The sequence below is a fragment of the Geotrypetes seraphini genome, chromosome 1, assembly GCF_902459505.1.
Source record: "Geotrypetes seraphini chromosome 1, aGeoSer1.1, whole genome shotgun sequence".
NCBI classification, from domain to species: Eukaryota; Metazoa; Chordata; class Amphibia; order Gymnophiona; family Dermophiidae; genus Geotrypetes; species Geotrypetes seraphini.
Genome location: NC_047084.1, coordinates 477,471,417 through 477,486,998, shown reverse-complemented (window position 1 = coordinate 477,486,998; position 15,582 = coordinate 477,471,417). Strand labels below are relative to the sequence as shown.

Here is a 15,582-nt window from a genome sequence, read left to right as displayed (position 1 = left end):
GGTACTCGAAATGTGCCCTCGTGTCCACGTAGGGCATAAACTTCTGGAATACCGATATGAGGAACTCCAAGTATGTTGTGAAGTGGAAGTTGTAGTTCAGAACTCTCAAGGCCATCATGGAGTTCTGGTACACTCTCCTGCCGAATCGGTCCATGGTTTTCCCTTCCCTGCCAGGTGGGACGGCAGCGTAGACCTGGGAGGGATGGGATCGATTCAATGACGACTCCACCAGCAGGGACTGGTGAGAGAGTTGAGAGCTGTCGAAACCCTTGCGATGGACCATGCGGTACCTGGTGTCCAGTTTACTCCGGACAGCAGGGATGGAGTAAGGTGTCTCGAGGCATCGAGCGAAAGTCTGGTCCAGAAGCTTGTGCAACGGAAGCTTCAGAGACTCAGCGGGTGGTTGAGGTAGGCGCATAGTCTCCAGGTATTCCTTTGAGAATTTGGAACCCGTGTCCAACCAGATGTCCATGTCCTCGGCCATCTGTTGGAGGAACGAGGAGAAGGACAGTTGGTCTGCCGTTGCTTGGCTCCGTGATGGGCTCGATGAGGTCGAGGCTTCCGGCTCCGCTGGGGACAGGGATCGAGATGGTGAGAACAATCCCATTGTGTCCTCGAGTTCTGGCATCGGTTGAGGTGAATACTCCAGGTATGCTTGTTTCCGCCGAGGCGAGGCGTGCCTGGACGAATGCCTCGAGGAATGCCTCGATCGGTGTCGAGAGGTTGGCCTCGATGGACGGGGCGAGGCAGGCTTCGTTGAGGCCCCCAGGTAATGGATGGGGCTGGAATTGGTCGATCGAAACCCACCGGATATGACACCCTCGAAGTCAGACGTATCCCCAAACAGGACCCATCCAAGCTTTGTCTGGCCCTAAAAAGGGGACCAGGAATCCTAAAACAAATTCCAACAGGCCTAACAGGAGGAGTCAGATTTTTCCTACCTCAACCTGCTGGAGACTGAGAAAGACTGAGATGGTAGAGGGAGCCTCAGCTAATATACTACAAGAATACCTGCTGGTCATAATGAGGTATAATACTCTTTTGTAAGAATTATACCGGTCTACCAGGTGATACAGAATATGTCTTACAGCAGGGATCTCAAAGTCTCTCCTTGAGGGCCGCAATCCAATCGGGTTTTCAGGATTTCCCCAATGAATATGCATGAGATCTATGTGCATGCACTGCTTTCAATGCATATTCATTGGGGAAATCCTGAAAACCCGACTGGATTGCGCCCCTCAAGGAGGGATTTTAAGATCCCTGTCTTACAGTGTGGGTTTCATTTTTTTTGATTAATGAGTATTATTTTGCTTTGAATTCATTTGTATTTGATGGATGCTAATTGCGATTAAATAAAAAGAAATTTAAAAAATATAAGATTGGACTAAACAGTGATGTTATGAAAGTCTGATGCAGCTTAAAATAATCTAGTAACCAAAACATGTTCCAGCATGATTATGTTTTATCAATATAATCCTTTGATGAGTTCAAATTCTGAGTTCTAATTTATGCAATTTTGATTAACTACTGACACATACTGACCTCTTCCTCATACTCAGAGCCACTCTCCTCACTGTCTGATCTAGGTGCTACTTCATACCTATAAAAGGAGGTAAAACACAGATCATAATAAAGTTCATGCATAACATTTGTGAAGATGCTTGTCATTAAGGCAGTGATTTTCATACCCCGGAGCTATTCAGATTTTCATAATATCCACAATGAAAACACTTGAAATAAAAATGGGATGTGCTAGGTTTCCAATGTGCTGTGGATATCCTGAAAACTTGAGTGACTGTGGAGTCAAAGAGAGAGGCTATAAAATAGCAATAACACTCCAATAAAACTGTAAAATAGCACTGTAACAGCAATAACACTCTAATAAAACTGTAAAATAGCATAAAACTCCAAACGAGGAGCAACCACTTAACATAAGGAAATACTGTTGGAAACTGAATAGGATAAGGGCCTTCATAAATGTCCTCACAGCTCGCCAGCTACATCAGACGAACCAAAGGCCGCTGCTCTTTTCATCTCCCCACCCTCGCAAAAAACATGAGATCCTGCAGAAAAACCCATACTCTTCATGCGAATCCTGAACAATAAAGACAGACAAATAGGGTGGGGGCTCTGCCGGTTTGGAGAGACTAAAAGAAAGAAAATTAGCAGGTAAGAACCTAATTTCTCCTTCTTCAACTTCTCTCCAGACCAGCACAGCTCACTGATGGGATGTACCAAAACAGTACCTATCATGGGTGGGACCCCCAAAGGGCCGCCACAAGTACCTGCTCTCTGAACACTGCGTCCTGACGTGCCTGAACATCCACTTAGTAGTGCCACACAAAGAAATGAACATAAGAACATAAGAATTGCTGCTGCTGGGTCAGACCAGTGGTCCATCGTGCCCAGCAGTCCGCTTACGCGGCAGCCCTGTGGTCAAAGACCAGCGCCCTAACTGAGACTAGCCCTACCTGCATATGTTCCGGTTCAGCAGGAACTTGTCTAACTTTGTCTTGAATCCCTGGAGGGTGTTTTCTCTTATGACAGATTCCAAAAGAGCGTTCCAGTTTTCTACCACTCTCTGGGTGAAGAAGAACTTCCTTACATTCGTATAGAATCTATCCCCTTTCAATTTTAGAGCGTGCCTTCTCATTCTCCCTACCTTGGAGAGGGTGAACAACCTGTCCCTATCTACTAAGTCTATTCCCTTCAGTGCATTGATTCTTTCTATCATGTCCCCTCTCAATTTCCTCTGTTCGAGGGAGAAGAAGCCCAGTTTCGCTAATCTTTCGCTGTACGGCAACTCCTCCAGCCCCTTAACCGCCGCTTTACAGATTATCAACCGGAGGCACCAGGGAAGATGCCACCCAAGAAGCTGCCTGACCCCGAGTAGAATGAGCTTTGAGAAATTCTGGAACAGGCTTCTGCTGAAGGAGATAAGCGGAAGCAACCGTCTCCTTGATCCAGCGCGCTATAGTAGCCTTGGAAGCGCCCTCCCCCCTTATGAGGACCCGCTAAGAGGACAAAAAGATGATCCGATTTCCAAAACTCCTGGGTCCGCTGAACATAAGAGTGAAGGACTCGACAGACATTCAACTTGCGCAACTGCCTCTGCTCCAAAGAGCCCTCCTGACTACCAAAGACCGGAAGGACCACGGACTGGTTGGCATGAAAAGATGAGACTACCTTCGGAAGAAAAGAAGGAACCATCCACAGCATGACACGTTCCCTAGAAAACTTCAGGAAGGGAGGCCTAAAAGAAAAAGCCTACAGCTCAGAAACGCGTCTTGCAGAAATAATAGCCACCAGAAAGATGGCCTTAAAAGTAAGGTCATTCAACATTCAGGAGCCTAGAGGCTGAAAAGGAGGGTGCACAAGCACGGACAGTACCAGATTGAGATCCCAGGATGGAACCGAAGGCCACACCGGAGGCCGGAGCAACTTAGCCGACAGCAAAAAACAAACTACATCCGGAGAGGACGTCAAATGCCACCCATGCAACAAACCACGAAACATAGATAAAGCCGCAAGATGCACCTGGAGGGAAGACCAGGAAAGGTCCCTGTGCAAGTCATCCTGCAAGAACTTCAAGATGTGAGGCAAAAAAGCACGAAGGGGAACCACGCCACGTGCAGAACACCACTCCTCAAAGATACGCCAAACTTGCACATAAGCCTGAAAAGTGGAAAGTCTCCAGTAATCCAAGGGGTGGAGATCACCTTATCTGAATAGCCTTTCTTACTCAGGTGTTCCCTCTCAAGAGCTAAGTTGTAAGACAAAAGGGACCCAAATTAAACATTGGAATGGGACCCTGCATCAGAAGATCAGGTGAGAGGAGCAGCTGAAGAGGATCTGCCACTAGACGACAAAGCTGATCTGTGCACCACGGGCGCATGGGCCACTCCAGAGCCACCAGGATCACATGGTCAGGGTGCCAAACGATGTAAAGAAGCACTCTGCCCACCATTGGCCATGGGGGAACACATACAGGAGGCCCTCCGTCGGCCAAGGCTACACCAGAGCATCCAGCCCCTCAGTCTGAAGATCTCTGCGCCAACTCAAGAACCATGGCGCTTTGGTGCCGACATTTGTGCTCACCAGGTCCATGACCGGCTGGCCACAGCCCTGCACAATCAACTCAAACCTGGTTCCCCCCCCAAACAATTGACATAAGTCACCGCATTGGCATTGTCCAAGAGAACCAGAACCGACTTGCCTGTCAGCAAGATCTGGAATGCTAGCAGCACCAATCAGATGGCTCTGGTCTCCAGAACATTGTTCAACCAAGACGCCTCCTCCAGAGAACAGATGCCTTGAGCCAAGCGACCGAGACACACAGCTCCCCAACCGAGGAGACTGGCGTCTGTGAGCAGCACAATCCACTGAGGCTGATCCAGACTCACTCCTAGTACCAGACTGGAAGACTGAAGCCACCAATGGAGACTGCGATAAACTATCCCCTGGAGAGGAATGGGAGAGTCCAGAGAGTGCATCTGAGGCAACCACTACCGAAGAAGAGCATACTGAACCGGCCAGATGCGAGTCTGAGCCCACTGAACTAAATCCAGGGGGGCCACCACTGACCCCAAGACCTGGAGAAAATCCTGCACCTGAGGTCAATGATTCTCCAGCAAAAGGCAAATATGCGACTGTAACTTTCCCACTCAGGCCTCTGGAAGGAATACTTTCCCCAGTCTGTTGTCGAAGAGAACACCGAGGTACTCAAATTGCTGAGATGGAGTCAACCAGCTTTTGGACAGGTTGACCACTCATCCCAGAGACTGCAGAAACTCCACAACCCAAGCTGTAACCCAGAAGTTCTCCTGAAAACACTTGCTCGGATCAGCCAGTTGTCCAGATAGGGATGAACCAGAATGCCCTCTTTGCGCAAAGCCACCACCATGACCACCATAATCTTGGTGAACATCCACGGAGCCGTGGCCACGCCAAAAGGAAGTGCACAAAACTGATAGTGTTGTTCCAAGAACACAAAGCGAAGGAACTGCTGATGAGAGGCCCGAATTGCAACATGAAGATAGGCCTCATTCAGATCAAGAGACGTCAGAAATTCTTCCGGCTGAATGGTCAGAATGAACGACCTCAGATTCTCCATACGGAAATACGGAACCCGGAGCACCCTGTTGACTCCCTTCAGATCTAAAATGGGCCAAAAAGACCCCTCTTTCTTGGGCACCACAAAGTAAATGGAATACCTGCCGGTGCAACACTCCTGCAGAGGCACTAGAACTACAGCTTTGAGGTCAAGAACTGCTGTAGGGTCTGACGAAAAGCCTGCTTCTTCCATGCCTCCTGACAAGGAGAAGCAAGGACAATCTGTTAAAGGGCGAGAACTCCAGAGCATAGCCTTCCCGAATCACCTCCAGGACCCATGATCCATCATGATCTGGGCACACCCCTTGTAAAACTCCCAAACCAGGTGCTACCAACACTAGAGGAATGGCCCGCAAGGAGTCACTAGGCTGGATGAACAGCGGAGGAGCCGCCGGAGGAATCACACACACATACCCACATACCCCAGCGGGCCTCACAAAACAACTGCATGTGCTGAAAGAAACGGCCCAGCAATAGGCCCAGCAGAAGGAAAAGAGGCTGCCCCCCGACCAGGGTGGTAACATTGAAAATAGCACAAACACACAAATGCCCCCAAAACATCGACCCCCTGCAAAGGAGGGCGAGCCCGAGCTTCACGAAGACCGGCCACCTTAGAGTCAGTCAAGGTCTGAACCAACTTGTCCAAATCCTCGCCAAATAAAGTCCCCCAAAAGTGAGATTTAGTAAGCTTAGCCTTTGACACCGCGTCTGACAACCAACCCCGAAGCCACAGGGTACGGTGAACGGCCATCCCGAGAGCCATGGACTTCGCCGAAGCCCACCGAGATCGTACAAGGTAAGAAACCTCCATCTCGATCTTAGCTACTTGATCCACCAAGGACCATCAGAATTCTGGTCCAAAACACGCTTGGACCACATAAAGCAAGACCAAGCCACCAGCCCGCCACACATTGCTGCCTGGACCACCAGGGCAGCTACATCGAAACTCTGCTTAAGGAGAGACTCTATCCGCCTATACTCAGAGTCCTGCAAAGCCGAGCCGCCCTCAACAGGCACTGTATGCCGCTATGCAATGGCTGAGACCACTGCATCCACAACAGGCGACTTCAACGTATCCCTATCCCCTTCAGGGATGGGATACAGGCAAGCCATGGACCGCGCAAAATGAAAATGTGTTTCAGACGCCTTCTATTGCGCGAGCACAATATCTCAAATGTCCTGATGCATATGGAAATCCAAAGCAAGGGGGTCCACACGTGGGGGCTCCTTTTGTCTTCCTCGAAACACAACACTGAGGCCATCTGAAGGATCAGCTCCTGGAGCTTGTCCCGCTAAAAACGGGCACCACCAATGCATCCTCGCCAGCTGGCAGACCCAGAAACACCTGCCAACAGCATCCGACCCCCCTAGAGAGTCTTGGAGGTCCCCTAAAGGGTCCAAGTCCTAATCAGATGAAACTCCCTCCCCAAAGAAAAGATCTTCATCCCACGAGACCCTTGGGCGTTTGGACGAAACTGGGAGGACTAGGTTGGAACCGGTGTTGAAGGGGGCCGAATGGGGGTGGACATGAAGGGCAAACACCCCCCCCCCCCGAAAAACCCAAGACCCCCGGAGAAGAAACCATACCCCCAGCCTCCTGAAGATAAGTTTTGCACAAGGCTAGCACAAAATCTGGGGAAAAATCCACTAGCGGAACATCAGGACTCACTGCCAAAGCAGAGGACCTGGCAGAAACCTGCCCCCCTTTCTCCAATACAGGGGAAAGGTCATCTTAAGCTGCAGACAAAATGGAGGAGCTTCCCGCCAAACCGATACAAAACCCACCAAGAAAAACTCCCTTGAGGCCTGCAGTGGCAAAGAGACATGAACCACCCCTGCTAAAGCAGGCAGGCTGGCACCTGCAAAAAGGGAATCCCCAGCACCAAACCTTATTTTCCTGCTGAATGGCAACTGGGGAAATCCCTGTGTGGGCGGTGGAAGAAGCCCAGGCTTCTCCACTGCTTGCTGTCGACGTGAGAGGTACTCATGAAGGGGGTTCCTGCTTGGCGGCACCCAAAGCAGACGAGGATCCCCCATCGCGGCCGTCTGCACACCGCAAGCACAGGCCAGCCGAAGCTACCTCACTGTTTCTCTTTAAAAGTGCACATTACCCAATACTGCTACTAAGATAAAAAGTAAAGTACCGGTTAGTAATTAAAGTCAATTAAGGGCAATCGAAAACTTCCCTTCAGATCAGCACTGCCTCAGGATTTATTTTTTCAATTCGATTTAATTGAACTGGAACAGACCCCACATGTCTCTCAAAGCTATATGCCTTTACAGCTGAGGCACCTCTAACCCAAAAAATTTCAGGGAGGTGGGAGAAATGGGAGGAGGGACTCATACTGTCAAGTGTGATACCCCCCCCCCCCCCGAGGTCGGAAGGACCGCCAAAAGGGTCCCCCATGCTCAATTCGGCACCAGATGGGACAAGAAAGCCTAAACAAAAGCCAACAGGCCTACACTAAACCAGGGAAGACTGCACAAGCTTACCAACCCCATCTTCTGGAGACCAAGAACAGACAAAGTGTATTGGGGAATGCACAATCCACTTGTACTACAGCCAAAAGTGTATGTCTCAGTCTCCACCTGCTGGTCATGGTGAACTATTACCCATCAGTGAACTGAAAAACAGGAGATTAGAATGCCCTGGATGCACGCAGTTCCTGACGCTCAGGCGGCGCATGTTGTTTGGTGGAGGCTGGTGTCTCTCTCTCTCTCTCAAAAATAAGCCTGGTCCCTTTAAATCTTTAGGCAGTGCCCATACCATACACGTGCCAGTGCCTTCCCATCTGATGTGAGCTCATGGGACCATCAGTTCAGTAACAAAGCTAAGAAGCCAGCTAAGGGATGTGGGCAGGTTGTGAAAATATATGTCTGATATCCACGGAAAACACCTGCTACAGATAAGTATCTTGGATTTTTCTGGGGACAAGCACACATAATATTCTCACATGTGGGACTCCCACGCTACCAGGATCATGACTCTGGAGAAGAATAATGGATATATAAACATGAGCCTGGTGAAACCCAAAAGGATTGACAGGAAAGTTGGTACTCAGGAAATACAGTATTCCCCCGAAATTCAAGGGGCTTACGTTCCTGTAGCCCCCACAAATTTTGAAAAACCGCAAATACTGTAAACTCGCCTATACTTCACCTGTATCATTCCCTTCTCTGGGGTCCCACCCTCTTCCAAAGTTGCTTCCTGTTTCCGGAGGACAGCTGTTGTGTCAGAAGGGACAGGTACCGGAGAAGGAGTGCTGATGCTGAACTGGGCAAAATTGGTGGGCCTTTGGACCCTGTAGCTTACCCCTTTCCACTGCGTTATGTCAGACTCGCATGCTCAGCACTACCTCAAGTTCTGGGTGGTGGGAGAGAAGGTCAACTGGGGACAGATGCAAGACAGAGCTTGCAAGAAACTCCTCCATTGTGTGACTGGGACAGTGCGTGAGGGAAAGGAGAGGAGTTGTACTCACATGACTATTTGCTAGAAGGGAAGGAGGAGGAGTTGTGCTCACTGCAGAGTGCACGCCGGCCGAGGGAAAAACCCACGAATTACTGAGACCGCGAATCGCGGACTGTGAATTCGTGGGGATATAGTGTAAAAAAATTCTGAAGAACTGCTTGCCCAAACCGACTGTCTCTTCTGAACTTTTATTCCAAACAGTAGTGAAAAGTAAAGGTATGAACTGTGGGCTGTCATGCAGATGTCCTCCATAGATGGAGAGCAGAAATGAGCTACTGAGGCAGTCATAGCTCGGATACTATGGGCTGTTATATGGCCCTTTAGCGTCAGTTCAGCCCAAGTATATGCTAAGGAGATGCAGTCCACCATCTAAATGTAGATGGTTTTCTTGGTAACAGGAACTTCATATCTGTTAGGATCAAAAGCCATAAAGTGTTGGGAGGATCCTCTATGAGGTTTAGTACGATCCAGGTATCATACAACAAAAAGATAACACCCCCACCCCCTCCCACTTCCATATACAACAAAAAATATACCACATGAATACAATATCTTATCATTCATATATATTAATAGAAATCCAACCCCCCCACCCCCCGATCAACATATAAGAATTAAAGTTGGGAAAAGTGTACATTATTCATTAGAATAATTTAAAAATAGCCCCCAAACATCCTTAAATTTATTATAGTAACCTTTTTGAACTGCCAACGCTCTTTGATCCTACTTTGTTGTTGTTTTTTTAAATGGAGACTAAGCCAGACCCTGTTCTGCCTATCAGAAACTATCTCTAGCAGAAGGTTCAAGCTTACAAAACTGTAGAACTATAAAAGGCTATTATCCTATGGAGATTAGCTAAGTAAAGTTTGCTCTTTTAAGATCTAAACTGTCTATAGAAGGTAATCTACAATTGAGCTTTTCTCCCCAAACCTATCATAACTCAGAGCAAAATAATATATACTTATCCAAAGATATGTCTTCTACTCTTCTCTCAGAAAGAGAATGTCCTCTTCCCTCTTTCTCTCCTCTTAGAAAGAGTTAAACTTACAGGTATACACAAGTTCAACCCTTTCAGAAGCATCCAACAATTCAATCTCCAAGAAAGACTTCTATCAATCTTATTCAAACCATCAAGGTGATATATAGCACTTTGCATTAACATTGGCTCTCCAAGAACTAGGAGAATCCTCAAATATTTGTGTGGAAGATCCTGCCTTAGAAAAATTATATTTTAAAACAAATATAATGTATATACATATTTTTTTCACAGCTTTATTTGCAACTTACCCAGGATTCATTTCTAACCACGTTTCCAACTGACTAGCTTTTGGTGCTTCTGGTGCAAGCAAGACTTTACCAGTTTCAGTGTGGATTACCTTCACTGGAAGATCACTCATCTGGCTGCTCTCATCTATTAGCTAGGATAGATAAAAAAGGTCACTACATAAATTTTTATGTTTTATCTTCTCTTATGAGATTTCAAAGTTCAAGTTCATTGAATACATGAATATATACCCTCCCTCCCCCCCCCTTTTACAAAATCACCGCGGCTGGCACTAAAACAGCGCTACAGTTTTATAAAAGGGGGGATAATGAGACAACAAAAATACATCATAAGTCATATTAGCAATCAAGCTAATTTTTTAAGTTTAAAAGGTGACAATATACACCAATATTTCATCTTGCACGTCGTCTTTGACATGACAAAGACTGTATATTGTCGAGTTACTTATCTTTTTGCCTGCTATGGGAACAAAAGGTTTTGTCCATCAAAAAATGCTTACTTGTGGGAGATTATTTTCTAAAGCTTTTTCCACATTTAAGGCCTATTTTATAATTGGAAACTGATTTTTATTAGGGTTACGTATCGATTAAAAAATTTTAAATCGCACAATTAATTAATTAATTTAAATTTCTATACCGTTCTCCCAGGGAAGCCCAGAACGGTTTGCAGCATTTATTCAGGTACTCAAGCAGTTTTCCCTCTCTGTCCCGGCGGGCTCACAATCTATCTAATGTACCTGGGGCAATGGGGGGATTAAGCGACTTGCCCAGGGTCACAAGGAGCAGCGTGGGTTTGAACCTACAACCTCAGGGTGCTGAGACTGTAGCTTTAACCACTGCGCCACACTCTCCCCACATAAAGCGACTATTCACATTTCCTCCCATATAGTGCAATATATACATAGCAGAGAAATTCTCAAAACTGACATATTTCAATTCAATTGTCCCATAGAAAGGCAGTATATCAAATCCCATTACCCCCCTTACTAAACTAAAAATAAAATCATTTATCTTACCTTTGTTATCTGGTGATTTTATCTTTCTAATCATCTCATTCTGCATTTGGTTCTGTTTCTCTGTACTCTGTCTTCACTCTCTTTTTCTTTATTTCTTCTCTTTACTTCCTGCCCTATATCCATCCAGCGGCAACACGAGTGGCTCTCTGTGGGGTGGGGAGCGGCAGTAAGGGTGGCTCTCCGGGGTGGGGGCAGCGGCTACAAAGACAGCTCTCTGAGGGTGGAGGCAGTGGCAGAAATGGACGCAGATAAAGCAGAAATACTCAACAACTATTTCTGTTCAGTCTTCACCTGGAAGCACCAGGATCCGGTCCTCAGCTACAGACAAAGGGGAATTTGGAAGACCCATTCCAGGACATGGAGTTTACTGAGAGTGAAGTCTACCAAGAATTATCGAAATTAAAAGTTAACAAAGCTATGGGCCCGGACGATCTACACCCTAGAGTACTTCAAGAACTGAGGGATTTCCTAGCTGAGCCGTTAGCTGTGCTCTTCAATCTTTCACTGAGTGAGGGAAAAGTTCCACAGGACTGGAAAACTGACAATGTTATCCCACTCCACAAAAAGGGATGCAGGTCAGAAGCTGAAAATTATAGACCGGTGAGTCTCGCATCAATAGTGAGTAAACTCATGGAGAAGTTGATCAAGAACAGATTGGACACATTTCTAGATGAAAGATTAAGGGATCCCCACCAGCATGGCTTTACAAAGGGAAGGTCTTGTCAATCCAACCTGATAAGCTTTTTTGACTGGGTAACGAAAAAACTGGATGGGGGTGAGTCCCTGGATATCGTGTATTTAGACTTTAGCAAAGCTTTTGATAGTGTTCCACACCGTAGGTTATTGAACAAGTTGTACTCGTTGGGACTAGGAAAAACACTAACAGTATGGGTGCAAGACTGGCTTAGCGGCAGACTTCAAAGAGTAATGGTGAACGGTATCCCCTCAAAAACATCAAGGATGACCAGCGGAGTGCCACAGGGCTCGGTCTTGGGCCCGATGCTATTTAATATCTTTATTAGGGATCTAACTCAGGGACTTCGAGGCAAAATTACATTGTTTGTTGATGATGCTAAACTATGCAACATTGTGGGCAGAGCAACCGGGCCCAGCACTATGGAGAAGGACCTGCTTTTGTTGGAACAATGGTCCAGTACTTGGCAACTAAACTTTAATGCCAAAAAATGTAAAGTAACGCACCTTGGGAGCGGAAACCCGTGCAGAACATACACCTTGAACGGTGAAAACTTAGCGAGAACCACTGCAGAAAGGGACTTGGGAGTTCTCATCCGAGAAGATATGAAAGCTGTCAATCAGGTGGAGAAAGCTTCAGCAAAGGCTAGACAAATGCTGACAGCACAAGCAGGTGGGCTTTTGCCCAGCAGAACAGCAGACTGGTCTGTAATCTACCTCCAGTAACAAAAACTGGAGATAGGAATCCTCCTCCTCTGCGGAAGCTTGAAGCAGAAGAATATGTCAGGTGCCAGCTACAAATGTGGCTGCCAGCGCTTCAAACTGTCTTAGAGAGCCATCCAGTCTGAGGTTCTGTACATCCTTGAGGACTACCCCACCCTCACTGGGTAGGGAAGTTTGATGGGTAACATGTGCTACCAAATAAAACACCTAAAATTTCTGAGCCAGTAGGTACAATTTAGTCATGGTCCTTGCCACCCGTAGGAGACCATACGGGACACCTCACTGCTCCGTCAGCATCATTGTGATGGCCTGATAAGAAGGAAAACAAATTGACTGTGGCTTAGCACTGCTCATGGTCGTTCTCTGAACAGCAGTGGTCTGGGAAGAATCTAATTTTAGAATTCCAAGGATTCAGCAATAACTTCCAGCAAGGCCAATAGCTTGAATGGAAGGTACACCACTGCATCCTTCCCCTGATCCAGAAGCATTAAAGACTCCTGATCTGGAACCCTCCAAAGCTGAGGACTCCTCTCGAGGGAGTAAGGGCAATGAAGCTGACCCCCAATCATTCCTGGTTTTCTCCAAATGGACCTCAGGTTCCAGAGACTGCACAGTCCTGGGAGGCAGACCTGCCTGAGAGGGAAGAGAATTCCCAAGAGATACAGAAGTGGAACCAGATGGATCCCAATAGCCCATATATGCTTCAAATATTAGTCGAACAAAAGCAGGGGTAAAGTTGGGCAGGGGTGGACATGCAGTAACTACCCCTAACTCCCCCTGTCCCTGTGTGCTCTCAGAGGGTCCTACGTGCCATCAATTCACCAAAGCTAGCAAAATGCTTTCTGATGGGTCAAGAGAAGGGGAACCTTGCAACTCAGACCTTAGAATGGCCATGGGGACTACCAGCACGAAGCCTGCCCCCCCCCATGTGGCACATGGACGCTCCTCAGATGGCCATCCAATGCAAATTTAGCAGAATCCCAATGTCAAATGCCCCGAGAAATCCATATAAATTGATTTTGAGCAAAATTGAGTTTTTGAGGCAAAATGAAGTTTTTAAAACCAGGACCAAACATCCAATATGGCCACTGCAGCTTCAGGAGGGCACCAAAAATCAGTCTGGGGAGTCAGCTAAAAACAAAAACAAAAAATCACAGGGAAGGGTTTTTGGGAGTTTGGAGAACCTAGATACATGCCCTAGAAACTCTCAAAATTAGATTTAGTGCCCCCCTCCCCCCAAAAGACATTAAAGGCTCAGGACTCACAGTGCAGCTGGTGCTAAGCATCCTCAGTCCTCAAGCAAGCTGGAAAGTGGTGGAGACTTACTACCTCAGACAAGCATAAAAAAATAGGATCAGCTTGTATCTTCTTGTTGCCACTCAGACTAGGTTACAGCCAGAATCCCTGAACCCCACTGCTCCTCACTCCTCTTCAGGGAACAGGGGGGGAGGTGGGGAGGGAATGCAGCTAGCACCCAATAAAGACCTAGGGAGCGACAAGTGTGCTAAGCAGCCTGCGAAAAGCCCCAAGAATGTCTGCAGACCACAAAGGATAAGCAATGCTACAAGGGGAATGGTCTCCAAACTATTCAAATATTAATGCAGGCTGGCCAGATAGGAGCCCTGAAACAGGGTGGCCCTCCCAGCTACACACATTAACTGAGAGCGTCTGTGTCTCCACTGAGGCAGAGCTGCTTTCAGGGACCTCGATATGCACTAAGGCACCAAAAAGCCTCAACAGTGATAAATACCGAAAATAAAAAATGAAAAACAGAGCAGAGAAAAAGAAATGACACATTTAACTCAACTGCTTTGAGTAGCAAGGAGCAGTTCCAGAGGAGGTGAAGCCAAAAAATGCAGATACCTTCTACACAACTTGCAAGTAGAGGTACATAACCCACTAGTCAAGACTCATATGCCTTTTGCACTCAAAATGTTATATAATATAGAAACATAGAAACATATAAACATATGTGACTCCACTAGTCACGACTCGTAAGCCTTTTGCACTAGAAATGCTATATAATATGTGACTCCACTAGTCAAGACTCGTAAGCCTTTTGAACTAGAAATGTTATATAATATATGCAAGTATACACACACAGTTACCTATACTTTGGAGCATGTATAAATGTGTGTATCAGAGCTGATTCCGAAAGCCTTTTTTTTTAAATAGCTGTATAGATTCCCACATTGCCTGTATAAAATAGACTTAAAACAGACATTTTGGGGTAAATTCTATAAACAGCGTCCCGACTGTAGGGGGAGGTAAGCATCCTATCGCTGTCTAACCAGCCAATCGGGACACACGTTTAAATAAAACACCCTGAGGCAGGCTGCCTACATTGTAGGTGCTTTTGCGACACTAAGGAGGCGCATAGGGCCACTTAAACTCACCCAAGGCTATACATGGGCATAGATTCACCCGGAAATGGCCACAATCAATTTAGTGGCTGCAGTAGAGAACCCATCCCACCACGAAGTCGGTCAGCAGGAGGGATGCCCAGTTCCTCCTGCCAAAACTCCCAAAGCCCCCTGCCAACCTCCCGAATGTCTGCAGCAGCAAGAGCGCCCAATTCCTCCTGCCACCCCCCGAAGATCAACGGCAGGAGAGATGCCCAGCCCCTCCTGCCGGACCCCCACCCCCCATAGATCAACGGCAAGAGAGATGCCCAGTCGCTCCAGAACTCCCCCTCCCCCGAAGATCACCGGCAGGAGAGATACCCTGTACCTCCTGCCAGAACACCACCCCCACAGATCACCTACCAGAACCCCCTCCCCGAAGATCACCGGCAGGAGGGATACCCAGTCCCTCCTGCTGGAACCCTTCCCCCCCAGAAATAATGTCTGCACCCCAACATCCCCCCCAAGGCCACCCAGATCCCCCCCCTTTTTCTTGCAGGCCGGCCAGAGGGATGCTTACTCATTCCGGCCAGCAGGCCCACCTCCACAGAATGGCGAACCTTCCACTTCCCAGTGCATCCTGGGATGCACTAGGGAGGGATCTAAGGCACAGTGGTCTAAGGGATCTGGCCAATCAGAATCTTAGACCACTCCTAGTGCATCCCAGAATGCACTGGGAGGGAGTACAAGATTTCGGTTGGCCCAGGAGCCTAAGGCCTCTCTTGTGGGAGGGGCCTTAAGCACCTGGGTCAATCAGTGTCTTAAGCCCCTCCTCGGTGAATCTCAGGATGCACCTAGAAGGGGATGGTGGAGGTGGGCCTGCCGGACGGTGGGACTAAACATCCATCTGGTCAGCCTGCAAGAAAAAGGTACGGAGAGGGAT

The 15,582-nt window shown here is 47.5% G+C and overlaps 1 protein-coding gene across 6 annotated transcripts in view; it reads right to left on the bottom strand.

The window, feature by feature from the left end:
* The window catches only part of SMARCA2 (SWI/SNF related, matrix associated, actin dependent regulator of chromatin, subfamily a, member 2), a 604,189-nt gene that overhangs the window by 412,079 nt on the left and 176,528 nt on the right, over positions 1-15,582 (bottom strand). For all 6 annotated transcript variants that reach the window (XM_033925235.1, XM_033925226.1, XM_033925254.1 and 3 more), the window contains exons 12-13: positions 9,869-9,999; positions 1,543-1,600 (exon numbers count right to left, since the gene is read on the bottom strand). In XM_033925235.1, coding sequence (XP_033781126.1) covers positions 1,543-1,600; positions 9,869-9,999 — 189 coding nt within the window. The remainder of the gene's footprint in view (positions 1-1,542; positions 1,601-9,868; positions 10,000-15,582) is intronic.